At 39.4% G+C, this 20913-nt stretch overlaps 3 protein-coding genes across 4 annotated transcripts; 1 reads left to right on the plus strand and 2 right to left on the minus strand.

The window, feature by feature from the left end:
• Positions 1–52: 52 nt before the first annotated feature.
• LOC135485976 (acyl-protein thioesterase 1-like) lies at positions 53–7847 on the minus strand. The gene is made up of 9 exons (XM_064768414.1): positions 7804–7847; positions 7222–7516; positions 4639–4670; positions 4433–4498; positions 4024–4071; positions 3768–3838; positions 3403–3581; positions 2931–3098; positions 53–2663 (listed from the first exon to the last, which is right to left on the minus strand). Exons 1-9 carry the CDS (start codon positions 7845–7847, stop codon positions 2613–2615), a joined length of 954 nt encoding a protein of 317 aa, XP_064624484.1. The 3' UTR covers positions 53–2612.
• Positions 7848–9262: 1415 nt separating this feature from the next.
• On the plus strand, positions 9263–14492 carry LOC135486198 (sialin-like). 2 transcript variants are annotated; one of them, XM_064768844.1, is made up of 9 exons: positions 9263–9442; positions 10066–10329; positions 10597–10756; positions 11068–11180; positions 11384–11521; positions 11769–11973; positions 12309–12453; positions 12720–12834; positions 13109–14492. In XM_064768844.1, exons 2-9 carry the CDS (start codon positions 10141–10143, stop codon positions 13262–13264), a joined length of 1221 nt encoding a protein of 406 aa, XP_064624914.1. In that variant the 5' UTR covers positions 9263–9442; positions 10066–10140; the 3' UTR covers positions 13265–14492. The 2 variants fall into 2 exon arrangements, with proteins under 2 accessions (XP_064624914.1, XP_064624913.1); XM_064768843.1 differs by having other exon boundaries at positions 9266–9417.
• A 1760-nt stretch (positions 14493–16252) lies between these two features.
• LOC135486303 (adenosine 3'-phospho 5'-phosphosulfate transporter 2-like) lies at positions 16253–20379 on the minus strand. Its single transcript, XM_064768999.1, has 10 exons — positions 20246–20379; positions 19379–19798; positions 19023–19144; positions 18642–18796; positions 18157–18264; positions 17766–17863; positions 17506–17598; positions 17157–17268; positions 16807–16876; positions 16253–16672 (listed from the first exon to the last, which is right to left on the minus strand). The coding sequence occupies exons 2-10, from the start codon at positions 19643–19645 to the stop codon at positions 16498–16500; spliced, it is 1200 nt and encodes a 399-aa protein (XP_064625069.1). The 5' UTR covers positions 19646–19798; positions 20246–20379; the 3' UTR covers positions 16253–16497.
• Positions 20380–20913: the final 534 nt, after the last annotated feature.

A 20913-nucleotide genomic window follows, 5' to 3' on the forward strand; every position in this document is an offset into this window, starting at 1 on the left:
TCTGTCCGGCCGTCAATGTGGAGTCTAAGAGGTCAATGATCGCATAAAGAAGTGAAAATAACATGACTTGCGTCAACTAGATGCAAATTTATTAACCCTTCAAAAAGATTTACATACTCGTACATGTACAATATGATCTATACAGAAGTTGAAGAACTTGGTTATGTAAAACACAACACTGACCTGTACACAGAAGCAGTAGAAATGGTCACAAGAAGCAACGAAGACCAAAATCACGACAAATATATTTCTGGGTAGAAGAAATGAGACATGATCATTCCAATGTTGATGTGATGAATAATTATTTCAGAATAAAACACCTGTCAAAGACAGCATTTTTGTGAGTTTTCTTGTCACCATCTACACAAATGATGATGTATCACCCGACCATTAGTCAAGAGGTATTACAATGAACAGCATCAAAATGATATATTTCATCTGCGACACTGGTCTAAGTAGATTAAGTCAGGGTCACCTAACTATACAGAGGCCTTTCTGCTTTTAACATATTACGATAATGGGCCAAGAAAACCTTATACATGTAACACCAACAGAGATGTACAATTAATAACATACAATGTAAGCACAAAATAAACGAGAAGCCCACCATCATGGTTAAAGGTTCATTTACTTCCTTAAAGTTTACCAGTACACTGTATGATTGAACACAACACAAAACATTGTCCATGGTAACTTAACTCTTTCAGCAACAGACATGACTTCAGGTGCCGACGACTCTGATCAAATGTAAGTATAATGCCCAATCAGACATTGAGAACAAGACACTTCAAAAGCTGTGTCCTTCCTTGTTATATACATTCAATAATCGATACAGCTACAGGCACCCAGACTGCTCAAAGAGCTAGCCCCAACTGGTAAATACACAGTACAACACAAATGCATATCTTCTACAAGAATTTTATCAAAAATGTTTGCATACAGACAGAAACCATTAACCAATACTGGAGTTATTTGAGAAACGAGCCGCCAATTTCTAATACCTACAAGTGGTAATGTGATGACATTTCCACCAACTACATTTTAAAAGTTGTCATTATGTTGTCTAGAAAGTAGAATTCTATTAACTTTCAGTGGGCCCATTACATTACATTATCATTACTCATTATATTAGAAGGGAGTTCTTGTAAGATATCCCCATCTGCGGTCCATCCCAGTGAAAGCCAGATATAATCAACAGAACTAAAACTGCAAAGTGAAGACCACTGTGTAGAGAGACAAGGCCTACATACAGGCCTACATGAACTAGGGCTACATGTAAGTCAATGAAACATGTTTTAACCTCAGCTGAATATTTACAGATACATATCTTAAGGTAATGATGATGACTAAAAGAAATTGCTTTACTGTAATCATGAAGTGATTAATACAGCCACTCATAAACAGAGCTAGGCCTGAGAAATATTTAGATGGGTACTCCTGACAAATTAAGCTCCATGACTGAAACAATAACATTCTTAAAACAGTTTTCCAATAAGCATCGCATCCATGTAGTCTGTTCCGCTAATCACTTCACTATATGATGTTATGCACCTTCTACATTTTGCCGAAAGGCAAAGAAAAATTTTCCTCACATTTGCTAATCCATATCCCAGGAATGTGTGTGTAGAATATCAATCAACTAGTGGAATCAGATCTGGCTTGAAGCCTCTCATTACCAGTCCACCTTTGAGCATTCTCGTAGAAGCCTTTTAAGCAGTGGTACTGGTGTCATATTCAGAAATATCAAATTGGAATCAGTTAAGTCATTCCCCAAATCATATCTGCAGCCATATAGTAATCAGTTTTTGCCTTTACCCACTTGTTAACACAATGAATAATAACAATGAGTTATTCAAGGCAGTGTTACATTCGCCAAGAATATTGTTACAAGTAACAAATTAAGGTAATGACACCAGACAAGCTTACAGTACATGTGCCTTGACCATCACATGGAAAAGTTTGAATGATACTCAATGATTTTTAAGTCTTCAATCCATTTACCACTTCCTAACTGGCAATGACACTTTTGATCCCACAACCACCCGATCCTGTCCAAATAATGCGCTGGCATCACTGGACGAGGAATTTGACAAATGCAGTTGTAACTAAAACCATTGACCAAACTTCTCTAAATGGATGGTCATCGTAGCAAAGCTGGTCCTTAGATAAGTTACCACAGCTGGAACTAAATGCAGTCCTAAAACAGACAAAATTTGGTTCCATCTTTCTTGCTACCAAATGACGATATATGACATCAAGTTTCAAACTGGAACCCCATTCTTCCTATAAATGAGATCAAAACATCAATACCAGTTTACAAAAGGAGTTCATCAGGACACAGTAACGTACTTCAGCAAATCTCAAAAAATCATTTCCATACAACATATCCTTGTCAATTGTACACGAGATGTAATGGGATTCACGACTCAACCATATGTGAAATGGACATGGACACGATATACGGACACGAGATATGCACCAGCCGAAACTCGCTGGTGATAGGAATTTGGTGAGGGAATTCAAACGTTGTCGATACAATTGAAACTTCAAGAAAACTTGGTTTGTACAGTTTATTGTATATTCCTTGTAGATGAAAGTGAGATTTCCTAGAATTAAACTGGTGGAAGACGCTTGGATATGAACGTCGCAACATCCATCACTTCCTGCAATGATATGAAAATGAAAAATACTCAATGGTTTTTACAAAACACAGTCAGCCAATGGCAGATTTGGAGGGACATTTTAACCTTGATTGGAAAAGGGGATGTTATTAGTTGCAGAAACTCCATCCAATTTAGCTATGTTTCCTGGTTGTACAAGAGATGATTACTCAGCTTTCACAAATCAGACATGCAAAAACACGACGATAAAACAGCCAGCTGCAACTGTATTCAGAACAGATTTGGTTGGCATAGAAAAGAGAATCTTACCTGTGGATTCGATGAATGACCAAGATTTGAATATGTTTTGAATTCATGATTGGGGCACACCTCACCAACTACTTTAGCCGTCATTTTACCAAATTCATAAGGTACCACTGGGTCGGAATTCCCATGCGCTTGAAATATATGTACATCAGATTTGGATCCTCCAATACTCTGGAAATATATATAAAATTTTCATTACAACACAACTGTGATACGACACACTGCACTGATCTTTGCCAAGAAAGCAATTCACAGTATAGATCATAACTTGAATCTAAGGATAAATTGAATGAAAATAGCAATGCTAAGGATTTAGAATAGTAATGAAATAATTCAATTCAAGAGATACTCAGCTCCGTCTTTGCTGCAATATGCACAGTTTTATGGTGTAACCTGGATGATCAACTGTGTTCAGGTGCCAAGCATCAAACATACTACATTCCCTCATGTGACTATCACAACACAAACGACTCACCTCCAATACTTTTTTATGTGAAGGCAACCAAGAACTGAGTGCTATAATGCCACCAATTTTTCTTCCTGACATTAGTCCTGCGTGGAGGGCAACTGCACCGCCCTGTGAAAAACCTCCTATGCAAATACGATCGAGCTTAATAGAATGTTTCTGTTCTTCCTCATCTATCATAGATAGTACTGCAAGGAAAAGAAGAATAGATTTTGGAGTTTTGAAGAGTTATCCGGTGGCCAGTATGAATTTTTGCAGCAGTCTTTAAGCGGCACCAAAATCCTGGCTCTCCCAAAACCATTTCTGAAAGACCAGTTCAGAATAAAACCTGTTTGATCACGGATTCACTGGGTCATGCTTGACTAAACACTTACATTGGTCACTAGCTTTTTTTATACCGGCTTCATCTTCTTTTCCACCTGGTTCTAAAGTGTACAGATCAAACCTGCAATGAAAATATACTGCTCAATGATCAATGGCTTTTGGTTGATTGATTGAGCAGACGATAATGTTATTCCTGCTGTCCCCAACAATATACTGAGTGATGAAATTAACCCATCAAGGCACACAAAGCAAGAACACTATGAAGTTTCCATATCATAAAGGAAAAGTCTCACAGTATGAACTTACCAAGATGGCATTCTAAAATTTCCATTTAATGTCACTGGCATCGTGTTACTGAAATAGAGAAAGGGAATTATAAACTGTTGACGCTGAGTGGTGGCAGCAATGCACTGGAATGACAACACCACTTCATGGATAGCTCTCCATTAGCAAACTCTTATATAAATGATACCATTTATGTTAGGTCAACGTTTGTCTCACATTGACATCTACAGTTTCTCATATTTTTCAACAAAAAAACCCTAATTAGGACAGAACTACCATTGAAGTTGCCAATTTCCTGTACTGAAGAGCACAAATGACACTGAGACTCTGTAATTTACCAACACAAGCCATGCCTAACAACAGACATTCAGCATATTCTATCCATTTTCTATGAATAGAATCAGAATATCATCGAAAATCAACAACTTACGCATTGGGAAATATATATTTTATATGGTCTTGCTTGATGGATCGGAAACCTTCACACCAGCCATGTCTGAAATGACAACAAGCTATCTATGATACAGGAGTTGTGTATAAAAGCTCAGTGGTTGGCATTCTATCCTTTTATCAATCATGTTGGCTGCTGCTGGTTGCTCAAGCTCAGGTGTCACAGAGATTTGAAGAGATACCTACCCAGTGTCACCAAGGCCATGTAGGAATATCACCTGAAAATACACAAAGTACAGAAAGTTCAGTGTCATGGGTTTGGGACCACAACTCCATGACCGATATCTGCCACCGAAGAACTGACAACTTTTCGCAATGTCAAATGTCAAATGTTAGATCATTTCATAAGTTACGCATAGAATACAAGGAAACTTGTAGCTTGGTGAAGACATGTCATGTTGTCAGTCTCTGTTAACGACATGTTATCACCGAGATATTGGTTGCATGGCAATTCAAGAAGGAAACCGAAATGTCTTTACTGAAACTGGTAAACATGTATTGGCAGGTTACAAAAATAAGATTCAGATATCCGCAGGGTCTTGATCTTGTAATTATTACCATGGCAACGTATCGGATCATTATAAGGCTGCAGCATATTCAAACGGCAGTTGCATGTTGTACAATCTATCTTTTAGATGGAACAAGACTGGGCCTTTATTGTCACTGTAGACGACAAATACCATGGGATCATGCAAAGCTCTAGAAGCATCAGAAACTGATTGCTCTAGACCAGTATTATACTGGGAGTATTACCAGGTAGACTTACAGGACTGATTCAACGGCGGCCACCTTAGTGTAACATTGCTCTAGAGTTAGGTTTTTTGGTGTAGTGAAGCTAGATACCACCCACAAGTTGAGCAAGCAAGTCTGGTTCACAATGGTTCACCAGGGCAACGCAAAGCGAGGCTATCCCCACTGAATGAGCACTGAACAAGCAACGGTAAACCTATTCATGGCACAGGTCCAAGTATAGACCATGACACCATCAATGATGATGATGATATCTCTACTAAACTCGTTCAGTGGGATAATGATAATAAGCCTGCTCAAGGGAACATAAAATGACCACTCCTCTCCAATGAAACATTCAAGACATGATAATCAGACATAACCTGATGATTTTTCGGAGGAGATAACTGGAGTTAATGGCTCAAGGAAACTAAGCCTCCAATATTGGTCCCTAATCACCAATTAGCAATTCCTCCCATTATCGGTTGCACATTGAATGACTAAAATGGGATGGGATAGATATTGGTATCCATGAAGCCCCAAACAAACAGTGATTTCAAAGAACTACACTTCTTGTAAAAAATTATAAGGGTTGGCACAATATTGTGATTATGTGTCGAATGATGATCTGAACATCCTTGGGCAAATAACTTTGCATTGCTTGCCATGTTCTCTGAATGCAGTAACACCTTCTTACTACATTGCATGTACTACATACCCTAGAACTGTCCTCTCATGTTACTCAAGTGCAGGGATTTGAATACACCTAGGGTTGAGGAATATAGCAGCCTGTATCAGTTGATGTTACATAACACTCCAACATGTCCAAGTAGCTGCTGACTACTGATCGAACAACACTAATTAAAAGATCTACTGACGTCCCTGGCTATGTGAGGTATAAATTGGTTTTATCAGTTTCCCAGTCAGTCAATAATATTGGCAAATGTTGTTTATCAGAAAAATCATGACATAATACTAAGTACGGTGTGATTATTCAACCTCCAGTCATTGTCAGAACATTGTTATTGATTGACGACGTGCTATTTTTCGCACGCATGACAGGTGTGACATGATATATTGCCATGATCTAGTGTGATACTGTAAGCCAGGACATTTTTGCAAGCATTTTCTTTTCAAGATTTTTCTAAAATCGATCTGTCAGTGTCAGTGCTGAGCTTTGGCAGCGTGTGGATACCGTTAACAGTATAACACATTCAATCAAATACATCTGATCACAATCACAATGAATCATCACAAAATGGTGTTGATCGTTTGATGACCAGCGTATGCCAATATATATTTTTTTAACACAGGCATTGGTGAATGATATTCCGTGAATGAATCTTACATGTATGAGCAGTATTGACAATGTGTTGATAAGGCTCCGTGATCACAACACCCTGAGCTACATGTTCCCCATAATGCCTCTTCAATTAGAATGAACCACTTTGATAGAGTTCGTAGGCCTTCTGACATGTTCTGAGTGTGGGCATTTGTTTTGTTTGGGCTTTGGTTCATCATTGTCGAAAAGATCAATTATGAACTCATGGACAGAAACAACTCATTGGCATTGGCAGACTTAACCTGGTCATTTGAAACTATTTATTAAAAGTAAATAAATACATGTACCAACTTTCTCACATTTCCTTGACCATGGCTTAACAGCCGTCAGGACGGCTCAACTCAACTACAGAATCACTGACTGACAACAGTCTTCATCACATTGTTGTTGACATATTCCAACCAAAATCTAGGGAAAAAGGCACCACAACAACGTCAACTCGTCAACTGAACTTAGGAACTGTACGCTGCTAAAACGTGACCCCTCCTGACCTTGAGAGTGAGACATTTGCCAGGGATTCTGCAATCAGGCCACCATCACTGTTAAATGGTGTCTCTGATGATGATGATGAACTACAATGTACTGAACTGTCAAACTGTGCTGTAGTACTGCCACTGGCACTGGTGTACAAATGGACAAGTAACGTGCATCATACACTACAGGATGCAGGGAGTGTAAGGCAACAAAAATGGACTCACCGTGGCAGTGTGTTTGCCTTTTGGTTCGATTATCGGTGCATTCGCCATTGGTGCGGAAGAGCTATGACCCATGCAACTCCAAGAATAAGAAGATATCAGAAACAAATAGTTCTGCCAATTTCTAGCAATACTATTAGCCGTAATCAGTGTTTTTCTCAACATGAGATATGCTTTCTTCCTAAAATTTATTGCTTCCTGTACGACACGCACCTGCGCAGTGGGTACCCGGTCGTTTTTTCTCTTCGCCCCCAGTCGTTTCGCTCCAAATCGAAGTGGTTTCGCTCCCTGGGACTTTCTGTTGGGATTGAGAAACAATGAATTAAGATTTGTTGAAATTCATAGATAAACTCCACATGTACAAATATATTCACTGCATTTGCGGGAAAGTACAAGTGTCAAAGTGAGAAATCGCGAAATGTGTAATCATTATTTTCTGCCACAAGATTTTCTACTTCCCTCAATCCCTAAAAGGGAGGAACTGAGAAGACCGTCGTTAGTTCTGAACTACGCCATCGCCATCTTCAGGGCAAGGTAGGAACTGAAAATACCGTGATAATACCGTTTGGTCTTTTCAGTTCCTACCTTGCCCTGAAGATGGCGATGACGTAGTTCCTTCGGAAAGTCATCTAGGTCTCACTAGCAAGTGGTGATCAGGTGGAAAAAACTAGTTCTTCAACCTCGAGTGATTACCATGGATACAGATGGCCCTACTCTATCCGAATTGCTACTTGTTCAAATGTAAATGTCCGATGTTTTTTGTGAAGGGGTAGCTCTGACGATTATTTGAGGAAAATACCAGTTTCCTCTGTGCACTTACGCGGTGAGGGTGAGCAGGTCCCGCATGGTATTTATATCTCAAGAGGATGTTGACATCGACAGGTTCCTGTGAGATTGCACATATTCTCAAGGTAAAATTTCGAGGGCAAAAGCCGCAACGACAGCCTATTTTTATATAAAAGATTGAAATGGTCGTCAGTTGGCTTTCTCAAGGTGATGAATAGATGTGTGTGAATTTTTTTTCGTCATCCTTGTTAATCTTGAAGAAATAAGGCATAGAGGTGAGATTTTTTAAATTTGCGTTAACATACAGGGTATCTCATGCATTGTGCTGCATCAGTCTATGCATGACTGTATGTTTAGACGACGTTGAAACTTGGCCAGATGTATTCTGCAAGAGACAAGCTATTCAGAAATGTATAGGTTTGTGTGAGAGTAAGGTACTGCCAAGTCTACAGCCGCTGGAACAGGGGTATGCATGAAATGACGGCGCGTCATTTTTGGAAGCAGGTAGGCCTGGCCTCCACACCGGCCAGTGAGACCTTAAAGTTTTGAACTACGCCATCGCCATCTTCAGGGCAAGTTTGAAACAAAAGACCAAACAGTATTTTCACGGTATTTTCAGTTTCTACTTTGCCCTGAAGATGGCGATGGCGTAGTTCTTTCATGAAGGCCATGAGACTCCGATAACCAGCTCAAAGAGGGGGGATTTGGGCAACGCAGATCTGGTTCGGCGCTGAAGGCGTTAAAGCGGAAGTCTGTTGTTAAAGGGAAATTTGTCGATATTTACACCGATTGTGGTACTCTGCCAAATGGGAATAAAGGGGGATATGGTGATATTTGAATCCTAGAGGGCGCCACCGTCACTTTCTAGGGTTAAAGGGAAATCTCTCGCTATTTCAATCTTAGCTTCAACCGTCATTGGATTGCCCCACCTGGAAAAAAATGGCATGTGGGTATGGGGGTATGTGGGTATGTGGTATGTGGTATATGGTTTTAGATACTGCCGACGGTCACAGCCAGGCCGAATCAGTCCTGGCTGCTCGCACTGTGTTGACAGCATGGTGAGAAACAACTGGGGGCGAAAAGGTCAGGGAGCGAAACAACCGCAATTCCTTGGATAATGCCCCCTAGAATAATAAAAAGATTATACTTTCAACCTGGTCTTTATCTTCAAATGTGACGTAAATGTATTTTCTCTCAATGTGTATTTAGGTAGATAGTAAATAACTCACTTAAAATGATAAAATCGATTGCTTTAATAAAGTTGGATGTGTTAGTGTTGTAAACGACTCTTAAGTCGAAAAATGGCGTGTTCACGCCACGTCAAGAAAAGTGCTCCAAATTCCCTTCAAATGCGACTTATTTGGGCGTCAAAACTTAGTTGATTGTATGTCTGGACGTGCATTTATATAAAGGGTATCTTTTAGATTTCACGTAACTTGTAAGTGATGAAAACATGACTCGTAGCGCAACTTCTGTTGATGGAAGTTCATGACGTTTGCTAAAACTTTGTCAGTGTAGCCTAGCCGTAGGCCTAGGCCATAGGCCTATGTCATGTATGTGTGCATGTGTGTTCTAGCTATAGCCTAGGCTAGGCCTAGTCTTGTCCTAAGATGTTGAGAAATCTTGAAAATCGCTCTCAAATTCATAATTTCTGATGGTTTTAAAGAAACCTACCTCGTGAATAGATTTATTATCTCCATGAACTGTCTTCTTGTGATAACACCTGACTGATTGGAATGAAACGTTGTTGTTAAATGCTGGTGTCATGATTGGATTTCTTAGTTGAGTCTTACACTGGGTCAAGTCTCTGTCCGACTACTCTTCGGCCCTGGGGGCGAGGCCATCAAGCTAGCTGAATGCCGTGACGATTGACAAGGCTGAGAGGTCGATCATTCAAGATTATGTTCTGCATCATTCTGGTTAATCTTTGATAGAGGATTCCGTGTTTGAGCTGCTGATTTAATGAACATGTGGTCCACTCCAAGCTCAAAAAGACACTTGATTCGTCTTGTATTTGAAGACACTCTTCCTCTCTATATCCTTGCTTATTCTCTATTTCAGATTGCTGACAGGGCCAGGGGTGGTTGATTATATCTTCTTCAATATTGATTGAAAATATGGAATAGATCTGTCAAAATGATGATGAAATCCTTCACCAAGGCTCCGAACACTATTGCACTATGTGCAGCTGCAAACTTCATAAATGCTGCAGACAGGGTAATCATGCCAATAGCCATCATACAGATGACAGATCAGTTCAAATGGGACCTCCATGGACAGGGATGGGTACTGAGTTCATTTGCCGCAGGCTATATGGGAAGTATGGTAAGTATGTCTGAAATGAGTTTCCCAACTACATTTGTCATGTTGTACAGATTACAGTACCTCTTTCAAACCAAGAAAAGAAGGAATTGATGTGTTAGCTGTCAAAAGCTTTATACTCCGTGTCAATCATGTGATGTATGTGAGTCAAATTTTGTTTTGTTTCGAATAGGCCATACTTTGAAGTTAAACAAATCTAAAATGTAACACATATAACTTCATTTCATATCATAGGAAATATTAAGAAAAATTACTTTTTCTTTTCTGTAGGTCATTGGTGGTAGTGCTGCAAAGAAATATGGTGGAAAAAATATCCTGACACTGGCAGTGTTCCTCTGGTCATTGTCTACATTCATTACTCCATTTTTTGCCCACTCCATTTATGCTCTCATTGCTTTGAGAGTGATATTAGGGGTTGGTGAAGGCTTAGGTGAGTCTGCAAATATTTCAGAACTGTCTGACTTGTGGTTTTGTTCTCTCACGTCGTAATTATCAAACTCATTGTTGTTATTGGAGTGCTCCTTAAGAAACTGCTGTAAACTGATGTAACAATGATAGAAGTCGTCAGCTGAAAATCTTAGAATATATATGTGCAAAATTTGGCCGATGTGATACTTCTGTCACTTGTTTGCAAGAAGTCCATATCAAATGAGAACGGACAGTGTTTTTAATGTTGTTTACTTAATAGGGACACCTATTACTTTCTTGTTTGACATTTGTCACTGTTATTTCGTTTTTCAGGGTTGCCCACCATATTCCACATATTTGCTCACACCATTCCAGTGGAAGAAAGATCAAGGGCTTTTGGATACTTAGTCGCTCTTGGTTCAGTTGGACAAACCATCGCTGCTGTGGTAAGTAAGGATGGCATGTAGAGTCCTCTGAGATTTCATAATGGTTAAAAACAAAAACTTTAGAAATAAATTCGAGTTCTCGCATAGCAATTAATGAGGTGTTGCATTCCCAGAACCAATCTCTTTGTAATGGTTGACAATAAATTCTTGATGATCAGAAGCAGAAATGTATCTATGATGCTTTTATTTTCTTTCGCTGATAGGTTTGCCCTCATCTCCCATGGCAATGGATGTTTTATTTGTTTGGTTCCTTGGGCTTTGTTTGGGTGCTATTTTGGATTGTTTTGTATACGGAAGTGCGGGCTGTTGGTGATGAAGAGGAATTCATTCAACCACCAAAGGTATGATATGATTGTAATGTAGGTTCTGGAGTAAACGTCCATGCTTGACTATTAGGAGAGCGTATTGATGAATAATGACTTATTAAGCTTTGTATGTTCTGGAACCAGGATGCCAATCAATGGTCAGGAAACCTTCCTCTCGGGAACAGACACGTCTCCACAAAACTTTGTAAAACTTGTTGAAATCGATACCTACATGTGTAAATGAAACCTCACTGATGCTGAGCATTGTTTTTTCTCATTCCAGGTGAACAATAGTAACGTGAGGTGGATAGAATTTATAAATCACTGGCCGCTCTGGTCAATATACATAGCTCACTTTAGTATGAATTGGTCAAACTATATCATAATGCAATGGCTACCAACATATATGACACGACACTTAGGTGCAGAAAAACATGACATCATGTTTACAGCTGTGCCTTATGTCATGAACTCATTAGTTGGTGTAGGTAAGTGTAACTTGTGTTTCCTTTGTATTAGTTAGGAAGAGAGACAATAACAATGACGGTACCTCTAATGTTACCATGGTGAATTGAAAGCAGGTCATCAGATTTAGTGAGTCAAAGTCATCTTCTCGAACAGGCTGTGAAGTAGAATGTGAACATGTAAAGGAGTACCTAGACAAAACCAATGGTCAAATCTGGCAGGAAGAAGTCATAGCCACCTGCCAAACTGCAGACTGAAAGTCTTAAAAACATACAGATGTTGTTGCCTTGGTCATGACTCATTTGAATCACAGAATGATTAATTCTGATAATTTTAACACTTTATACTTTTCTTGCAGCTGCTGGGCACTTTGCAGATAACTTAGTTAGTCAAAAATGGACAGTGCTGTCTGTGCGGCGTCTCATGACAGCAATAGGTTTACTTGGACCAGGCATCTTCTTGCTGTTCTTTAGTGCTGTAAATAACTTGCTGCTTGCTGTAATGTAAGTATTACATGTACTTTGGTAAAACTGGTTTTGAATTTACGCCAAATTGGACATAAGTACTTGTAACTGCCACTTCCCAGATGATACCAACATGTTGTAAGGGCCTTGTTGTTCAAAGCAGAGAAGTAGCTTTTTGGGGACATGTGGCTATGAAATTACCTGTGAAGAAGAAGAAATGTGAGAGAGATGTGCAACCTAGTGCCAATTTTCTTCATGCAAACTCCACTATCTTTGGCCTGAAAACTATTCTGTGTTTTTTTCAGTTTTGTATCCATATCAATGGGCTTAAGTGCTTGTAATTCATCTGGACATCTCAGTAATCATGCAGATGTCGCCCCTAGTCATGCTGGTATTACATTTGCTGTTTCAAATACTCTGGTAAGTTTGGTCATTGTCCCGTTCTAATTTATTTCTTTTGGGGTCAGATTTTTCAATGGCAGTGCCATTCATGCAATAGAAAGCGTTGAAGTTGTAATTTTCAGAGTCCAACTGTAGAGGTATTCCCACTTCTGTCTTGCATTTGTGATGCCCAATTCATGTCAAGTACAGCACAACCCTGCACCAGATCAAATAATGGGGCATTGTGCACTCGTGTCAATTACATGTAAGGCATTAACTCTGTATCTGATGTGTCCCTTTCATCTTGTTGCAGGCGACAATCCCAGGTATAACGTGCGGACCTCTAACCGCCGAGCTAGTGACTTCATCAGGAGGGCGATGGTTCCCAGTCTATGTGATAGCAGCTGCTGTGAACTTTGCCGGCGGAATAATCTATCTGAGCCAGAGTGCTGCTAGCCAGGTTTTATAACACTCGCAAATATAGAAAATATAAACTGTTATTTTCTCAATATGCCATGTCAGTTATCTACTTCAATGAAATGATTATTCTGTACTAAATCATGAGTCAAGCCGAAGTCTGTAATTTGTACATTGAACGTTTTGTGCTGTATTTAATATCTGTTGTGACAGATGTTAACTCTGGTGTTTGTTTTCAATACATGTAAACACCCAGTCTGTCAGTCACTAACTGTGTATTTGACCTTGGTTATGAAGAGAGCCCTCACTCATCTAGAACCTTGTGTTGCACGTAGATGTACATAATGTACTTATCTTATTGTTGTCACTGCTTCAGTGTGGTCATATAGTCTGGTAATCAGTCCACAGATTTTAGAAAAATGATCATAAATTGCTCATCAAATGCTACTGCATATGAAATTGTAGACATTCAAATCTTTTTCATCGGTTGGTTTAACTTTCATTCCTTGATAAACGATGGAAGGACCCATTACGTTTATACTTGTACTGTACCTAACATACGTAGTAGTACAAGCTGAACAGAGGTGGGGACATATTCCAGTGAATCAAACTGAATGGGTGTCATGTTTTAAGTCAGCTCTGTTTCCTTATAGAACAAATACATGCAGGGCCATTTGTCTTGATATAAGATCTCCACATTTCTGTAGTTAGGTTGCTTGCTAGGTTGTTTTGTTTTCATTTAAATGTGTGCCATTTTCTTTTACTTCTTTTCTCTGTCTGCCATTGCCGTGCTGTTGATTATTCTCAATGCTGATATGGACACATAAACTGCTTCCATTGCACTGATTGAATGTCCGAATTTTGGCGATGGTGTGGAACAGAGTTTTTGTGAAACAGCCGAGTTTCTCAGGTGGTGGGAGGGTTAGTATGTTAAGGTCCCACCATTTCAAGAAGGCACAGGGTGTTGCTATTCTTTCTATTATTAGCTCACCTCTTAGCAGAGGTGAGCTTATCCCATACCGTGGCGTCCGTCGTCCGTCGTCGTCGTCGTCGTCGTCGTCGTCCGTCGTCCGTTAGCAGGGCACGTTTCGTAACTGTTAGAGCTATTGAGTTGAAACTTGGTACACATGTACCCTTATGTAATGACACCTTGGAGACCAAGTTTCGGTCCGATTCGTTTTATGGTTTGGCCACCAGGGGGCCAAACGTTAAAAGTGAAAATATGCAATATCTCCCTTAATAGTAGTCGGGAAATTTTGAAAAAAATATGGTAGGTACTTCTAGCAAAGGTGCATCATATATCCTCCGGGTTTTTGATTTGACCTCCTTTTCAAGGTCACAGAGGTCAAATGGTGTAAATTGGCCGTTAGGATGTAACGATGGCACGTTTCTAAACTGCAATGACTATTGATACCAAATTTGGTACACATTTACCCCTTAGTCAGGTGATCTCAGGGACTGAAGTTTGGTCCAATATGATTCACCACTTGACCACCAGGGGGCAAAATCTAAAAACCTTAAAAATGTGATTATTCCTTAACTTCTTGCCCGATTGCCACCAATTTGATATCATGGGTACATCTAACCACCATACAGTATATGTCACACAGGTTTTTAATTTGACCTTCTTGTCAAGGTCACAGAGGTCAAATGGCGTAAATTCGCCGTCAGACCGTAACTATGGCACGTTTCTTAACTGCAATGACTATTGATCACAAATTAAGTACACATGTACCCCTTGGTCAGGTGATCTCAGGTACCGAAGTTTGGTGCGATCTGATTTGCCGTTTGGCCTCCAGGGAGGGGGCCAAATCCTAAATTCTTCAAAATGCCATTATTCCTAGTAATGACTTGCCCGATTGGCACCAATTTTATATCATAGGTACATCTAATTCTAACAACCATTCAATGTGTCACCCGGGTCTTCTTTGATTTGACCTACTTTTCAAGGTCACAGAGGTCGAATGTACTGTAAATTGGCCATTTTGGGGAAATTGTAATTGCTTGGACCTACATCAAACCTAACACTACATGACACAATACAATGCTCTTTAGCCATCTTTCCTCCACATGAGGTGAGCACAATGGCCCTGGCCATTTCATATAAAACTGTAACCTTGTAAATTATATTTCCGAAAATATAAAGTATGAAAGTTGTATTGATGACATAAAATCATGTAAAAGATTACGTTGTACAGTTCATGTGCATTCGATACCAACTCTGAGTGTTCTGTTCTGTTGCGTTCCTGAAGTCTAACGAAGTGTAAGTCTTATAAAGCACTTTATACTGTACAATTGTACTGTCTCCAAGTGCTTTACATTCATTCTCCAGCCTAATCTAGAAACCGAGGAGTGCACTGTGTGTAATCCTTGGTTACTACGGCCAGTTGAAAGTACCTAGTAGCACTGGCCAAGCCCCAAACCAACAAAATTGTGATCACAAGTCAGACACTCTTCTGGTGTGTCACCACGCTTCCCAAGAAGGAGTACTACTGTCCGTGGCAGGTACAAGTAGGGTCCGAGAGCAGGTCTGCACAGAGCAATACACATTTGATGGACCTGAGCCCACTCTACTGTCGACTACTTCACTGTATCATTTCATCAAATGCCTTTACAGTCCTTGACTTCTGTGTATTTAGTCCATGGTAATGTACATCTTCAGTTGATTGTATAACAATGTATGTCATCAACTGCAGTGTATTTTTGAGAACTGTGTACATTATTATAAGCTTCCAATAAAAGGATGTGATGATTTGAACACAACTTTGCTTAGTTTGTTAAACACGCATGTTCAGTCTTGGGTGTAGCATGAAATTCTTTATTGGAGCAATTTCAGTGGACGTCCTACTGCAACCATCCATCACGCTAGTTAGAGAGTCTTGAAAAAGGCCAGGAAGACAGTGGACAACTACATGTATCAAACTTGAGTTGCACTGTCTGTGTCTGTAGAGCGGAGAGGGCATTTCTCGTTCCAAAGGGACGTAGATAAATCCATTGTTACAAGTGCATGTGTTCATGTAAACATGGGCCAAACAATATTCTTGACTCAATTTATTCTGGACCATTGAATATAATATAGTACATGTCTTTTGTTTAAAAATTATTTGGATACATGTAAAACAAATGGCTTTCTTCTTAAATAATCAATCAGTGACCACCGACCTGTTTCCATTATAAATATTTCACCTTCAACCCGCAACCTATTTGCATCTATCACAAACTGATCAATCCAATTGCACCGTCCACTGTTCTATCATGAGCAATGACTTTAGAGAGAAAAGGTCCTTAGACTACATTAGCTTCAGACATGTCCATTGCTCTGATCGGATGTTTTACTTCCAAGAATCGATCCGTTACGTAATGCTTGAAACTGATAATGCTGTTGTCAATGTTTGTTTTATTCTTGCTGTAAATATTTAAGTAGATTCCAAGGACGACGACAAGACCCGACCAAACATACCTGAAATGTGAGAAAAATATAAGTTGAGGAGGTTTGCTATTCAAAGGTGCTCACTATTAAAATGCATGATCTGGACTCTTTCAAAATCAAAGTCACCTCAGAGGCACAACCTAACAATGCACTTTGATACTTACTGCATCGTAAAAGGCTTTGTGAAGAACAGGAAGGACAGGATGATTGTCACAGCTTTCCGACAGGTTGTCACTAGAAAAAATTGGATAAATTTGTCATAATGTAGTGAATATTGAATTCTTTGTCAAAATTTAAAAACTATCGCATCATATCAATGCTGAGAAATCGCAATCTTTGAGGCCAGTCCCCCATTTCAATCTACTAAGTCAGTCATTCCTACATTCCTTTCCATAACAACTCTCTCTCAACAGCTGCAGGTACTGCAGTCTGGTGTCATTCAGATATCTGACTGACAACACCTAAGACAAAGGCCAAGGCACATGTGTACATGTACCAAAGGAGGGGAACTTACCTGTCACAGCAATAAGAGCACCACTAGTTTTCACCATTGTCAGAACAAAATTGAGCCCCAGGTATCCCGTCAGGGAAAATATCACAGCATAGCCATATGTCTTCATAGGGTACTGGAATGAACAATGAATTGCAGTCACATACAAAAATAAAAAGACTCACAACACCATATACATGTAAGCACTCATTTCACTGTGTAAATGTGAATCTATATGAACAGTGATAGTATTTACATGTACAGTAAAGGGATAACTGATCTCAATGGATTTACCTCAGAGCAGGCTACATCTTTTTTTTTGTATTTATAATCTTAGAAAATCTATCCCAGTCTCAAAGGTTTCAATACTCACCGACCAACAGAATGTAAATGCAGGGATCAGCTGCCCGGATAAGATCATTCCAACCAATATATACACGAACCCCACTGAATATGAATAGAGAACCTGAAAGAGATGGAGCAAAGAGGCTAAGATCTACTCCTACTATCTTGGCTTCCATTGGTCATTATCTCATTGGGTCAAGCAAGAATGCAACACCCAACCATGCCAAGTAAGTCTGTCTGAGCAATCAAGAAATCAAAGAATAATAATTACAAATATCTTAGTCTTACCATTTCTGAGTTACTACTGCTATGCTGTTTCATGGCTTTTTCTTGAAAATTACCGATGGCAGCATCTGCACATAGGGCCAACGAGATTAACAAAACTCCTGAAATACACAGAATTAGAGACCATTACCTACACGTACATGTAGTAATCACAATACCGGTAGGTGTCAGAGAGATTTTAATCAATATCTGGACATAAGTGGCAATAATGTTACCTTTTTCACTGTTGTAACAATTTGTTACTCTGACCGTCATATTCTTCATTTTACTTTTGAAACAGTAGCCTGGTTTTAGAGACATTTTTTTCTAAACTCAGCCTGATGAACACATTGATTTCACCAAGTATATATGGCGACATACAATATTGTCCAAAAACAGGCTTGCACTCACTTACCATAAGAATCAAAATTTGGCTGAACCGTGCTATCTGCCAAAGTGAACAAGATCAATCCTATACTCATACATACACAGGCCGACACGTCAATCACACCAAATTTTTTACCTGAAAATGAAGAAGTTTTCAATAACAGAATTATTGCAAAGAATGCTAAGAAAAGAATGTCTGGTAGCAATTTGGCATGAAAGGACGACTTACAATCCACTATACCCTTTCTATAACTTGTTTGGATGGTACATGATATAGGGCCTAACTGGTAGAAGTACTTATCAGATGCAGGAGCTAAACATGGTGTAGCAAACACTATACAGTGGAACCCTGGTCGGTGACCACCCCACTATGACGACCAAGAATCGCTGGTTCTAAATGGTTTCCTCTCTAGTTTCACTGCTTTTGTCATAACTCTGACCAGCAAGTCTCCTGGTGTCATCTTTCATGGACTTCGTCTTTGAGTACATTCATAAATAGGATTAAATGCTTACCCTGGATCAAAATGCCACCAATGAGAACAGGAATAAGTTTACAGCACTTGAAGATGACTTGGGTTGGATAATTCAGGTAGCCCACTGATGTATTTGAGAGACCCATTGTAGCAACCGTGAGGAAGGCAATCAACCCATAGGTTTTGATCGGGATTCTGAAAAGAAATGTTGATTTGTAGAGATTGTGTTGATTAAGACCACACAATCTTTACTAATTTGGAAATATCTCATCTTATCATAATACCATGTCCTATGAAAGCCTAATAAAGCATATTGAAAATGCCATATCTTTAAGGCGAATTGTTGAAGAGACACCAACCATGATTATTTGCATCTTTAGACTTTACTGATAAAGAACAGCTCATTAGCTTTGACTATTACCTTCTTCTTTTGTCAGCTTTGAATTGCAGCTCTACAAGACCAAAGCCAGAATAACACGCAAACTGCACTAATGTCAGGTACCAACCAAATGGTTTGAAGCCTTCCAGTCGGAATATGAGCTCCTGAAATGAATAAATGAAGCAATTCTATGGGACACTACATCTAAGTTCCAGGGAACCCCACTTTCCAATGAAGTTTCAAGGACATCCATCCACACCCATAATAAAACTTTTTTTCCAAAATAGCTGTAAGTCATGTTAAAATATTAATTCCTTACATAACGGTTTCAGACACTGACTCTGTCATCAATAATGACATTGACATGGTATTCATGTGACGAAACTGATTCAATTTACCTGAAAATATCCATATATCAGGTAGAAGAAAAATATCCCAATGGTACAGATGAAGAACTGAAATGTTCGCGGAAACTTAGCAATGTCCACTCCAAGGATTATCAAGTCACTTGGTTTCTCGGCTTCAAGAAGAGGCATCTCCACTTTAAAGGTGTCTTTGCCTTTCACTTGTTCTTGCGGCATCTTGAGGATACTCCTTGCTCCGTACTGGTGGACGTATTGACTAGACAGCATTAAGTTCTTGCCTCGTTCTTGTGAATTATTCATTATTGACAGTAGTTTTCTTAGTCTTGTTAGTATTGGAGAAACATTCGGGTAGAGGCCAAGAGATGGGACCACCAATTAGAAACAGTTTGATGCCCTACATCATTCATGTGCCTAACTCCAAGTGATACTGATACAACCAACAATTACGTGGTCCTGAAAAGTCAATAAGCTATGAGTTCATTTGCAACTTTAAATAATATATAACATACAATACATAGAGCATCATCATCATGGCATCATGCCTCCACTGGCTCCAGTCCCGGCTCTACCAAAGGCTAAGCTGAAGCTCAGCTTAAACTAGTCTAAGCCAGGCTCCAGCATGTCAGGATCTACAAAGTTAACCCATGTCTTGATACTTCATGTTCCCTGTTGAGTCCCCATCACTGGGACTGTGTGGTGACCAGGTGACGTTTGCATAGTTTCATGAGTTCAGTTACTCACAAATACTGTAGTGGGGTCAGTCACTCAGTGTTGGTGTAGATTTGTAAGTATCAAAATTGTAACAAGTCTAAATTCAAATTTGACCAAACTTTGTGTTCTTATACAACTACATGAACTATCCCTATAATACCTTCTATCAACCAAGTATCTAAAACTCACCAAATTGTTTGTAGTTTAGCCGTATTATGACCAAAATTCGCAAAATTTTGAAGAAAATTTATAATTTGCCAACAAGGCTTGTGCAATACGTCATCACTAATTGCCTAGTTGTTGCAAGGTAAAAATCACGGTCAAAAACAAACTCGCACAGTGCCGAAATTAAAATTCAATTTCAGACACTGGAATTGGTAAAATTCCGCCATCTTGGATATCGGCATCCTGAGATTCAGGTGTTTTCAACACTGCGTCACCACCACTTCAAACTCCAAAGTCTTATCCAGGCCTAGTAAGTGCCACCTTCTTTCATAAAATGGCTTGTTTTATAAATAAATAACAAAATATGATCTTTGTAAATAAAACCCGAGATGTTCTGGTGTGTTTTTACGTGAATTTATTGCAAACTATCAATGCAGCGTAGTGCAGCCATCGTGTTCTCGGGCGTAGTGGTGATGCGATAGCCTCTTTGCAATTGTAAAGATTCTTTACATTTCCACATCCGCGGTACTACTTTTCAAGATGGTGGCAATTCACCACAGAAATTTTGGCTCAGACAAGCAATCTGATTGGTCAGCGATTTGTTACAAACAAAATTTTAAAATCTGATTCTGTAGCGTCAGGAAACCTCGACCCTAACCGCCGCGCAGCGGAGGGTCGAGGTGATCAGGTCT

The sequence above is a fragment of the Lineus longissimus genome, chromosome 4 (genome assembly GCF_910592395.1).
Source record: "Lineus longissimus chromosome 4, tnLinLong1.2, whole genome shotgun sequence".
Lineage (NCBI taxonomy): Eukaryota > Metazoa > Nemertea > Pilidiophora > Heteronemertea > Lineidae > Lineus > Lineus longissimus.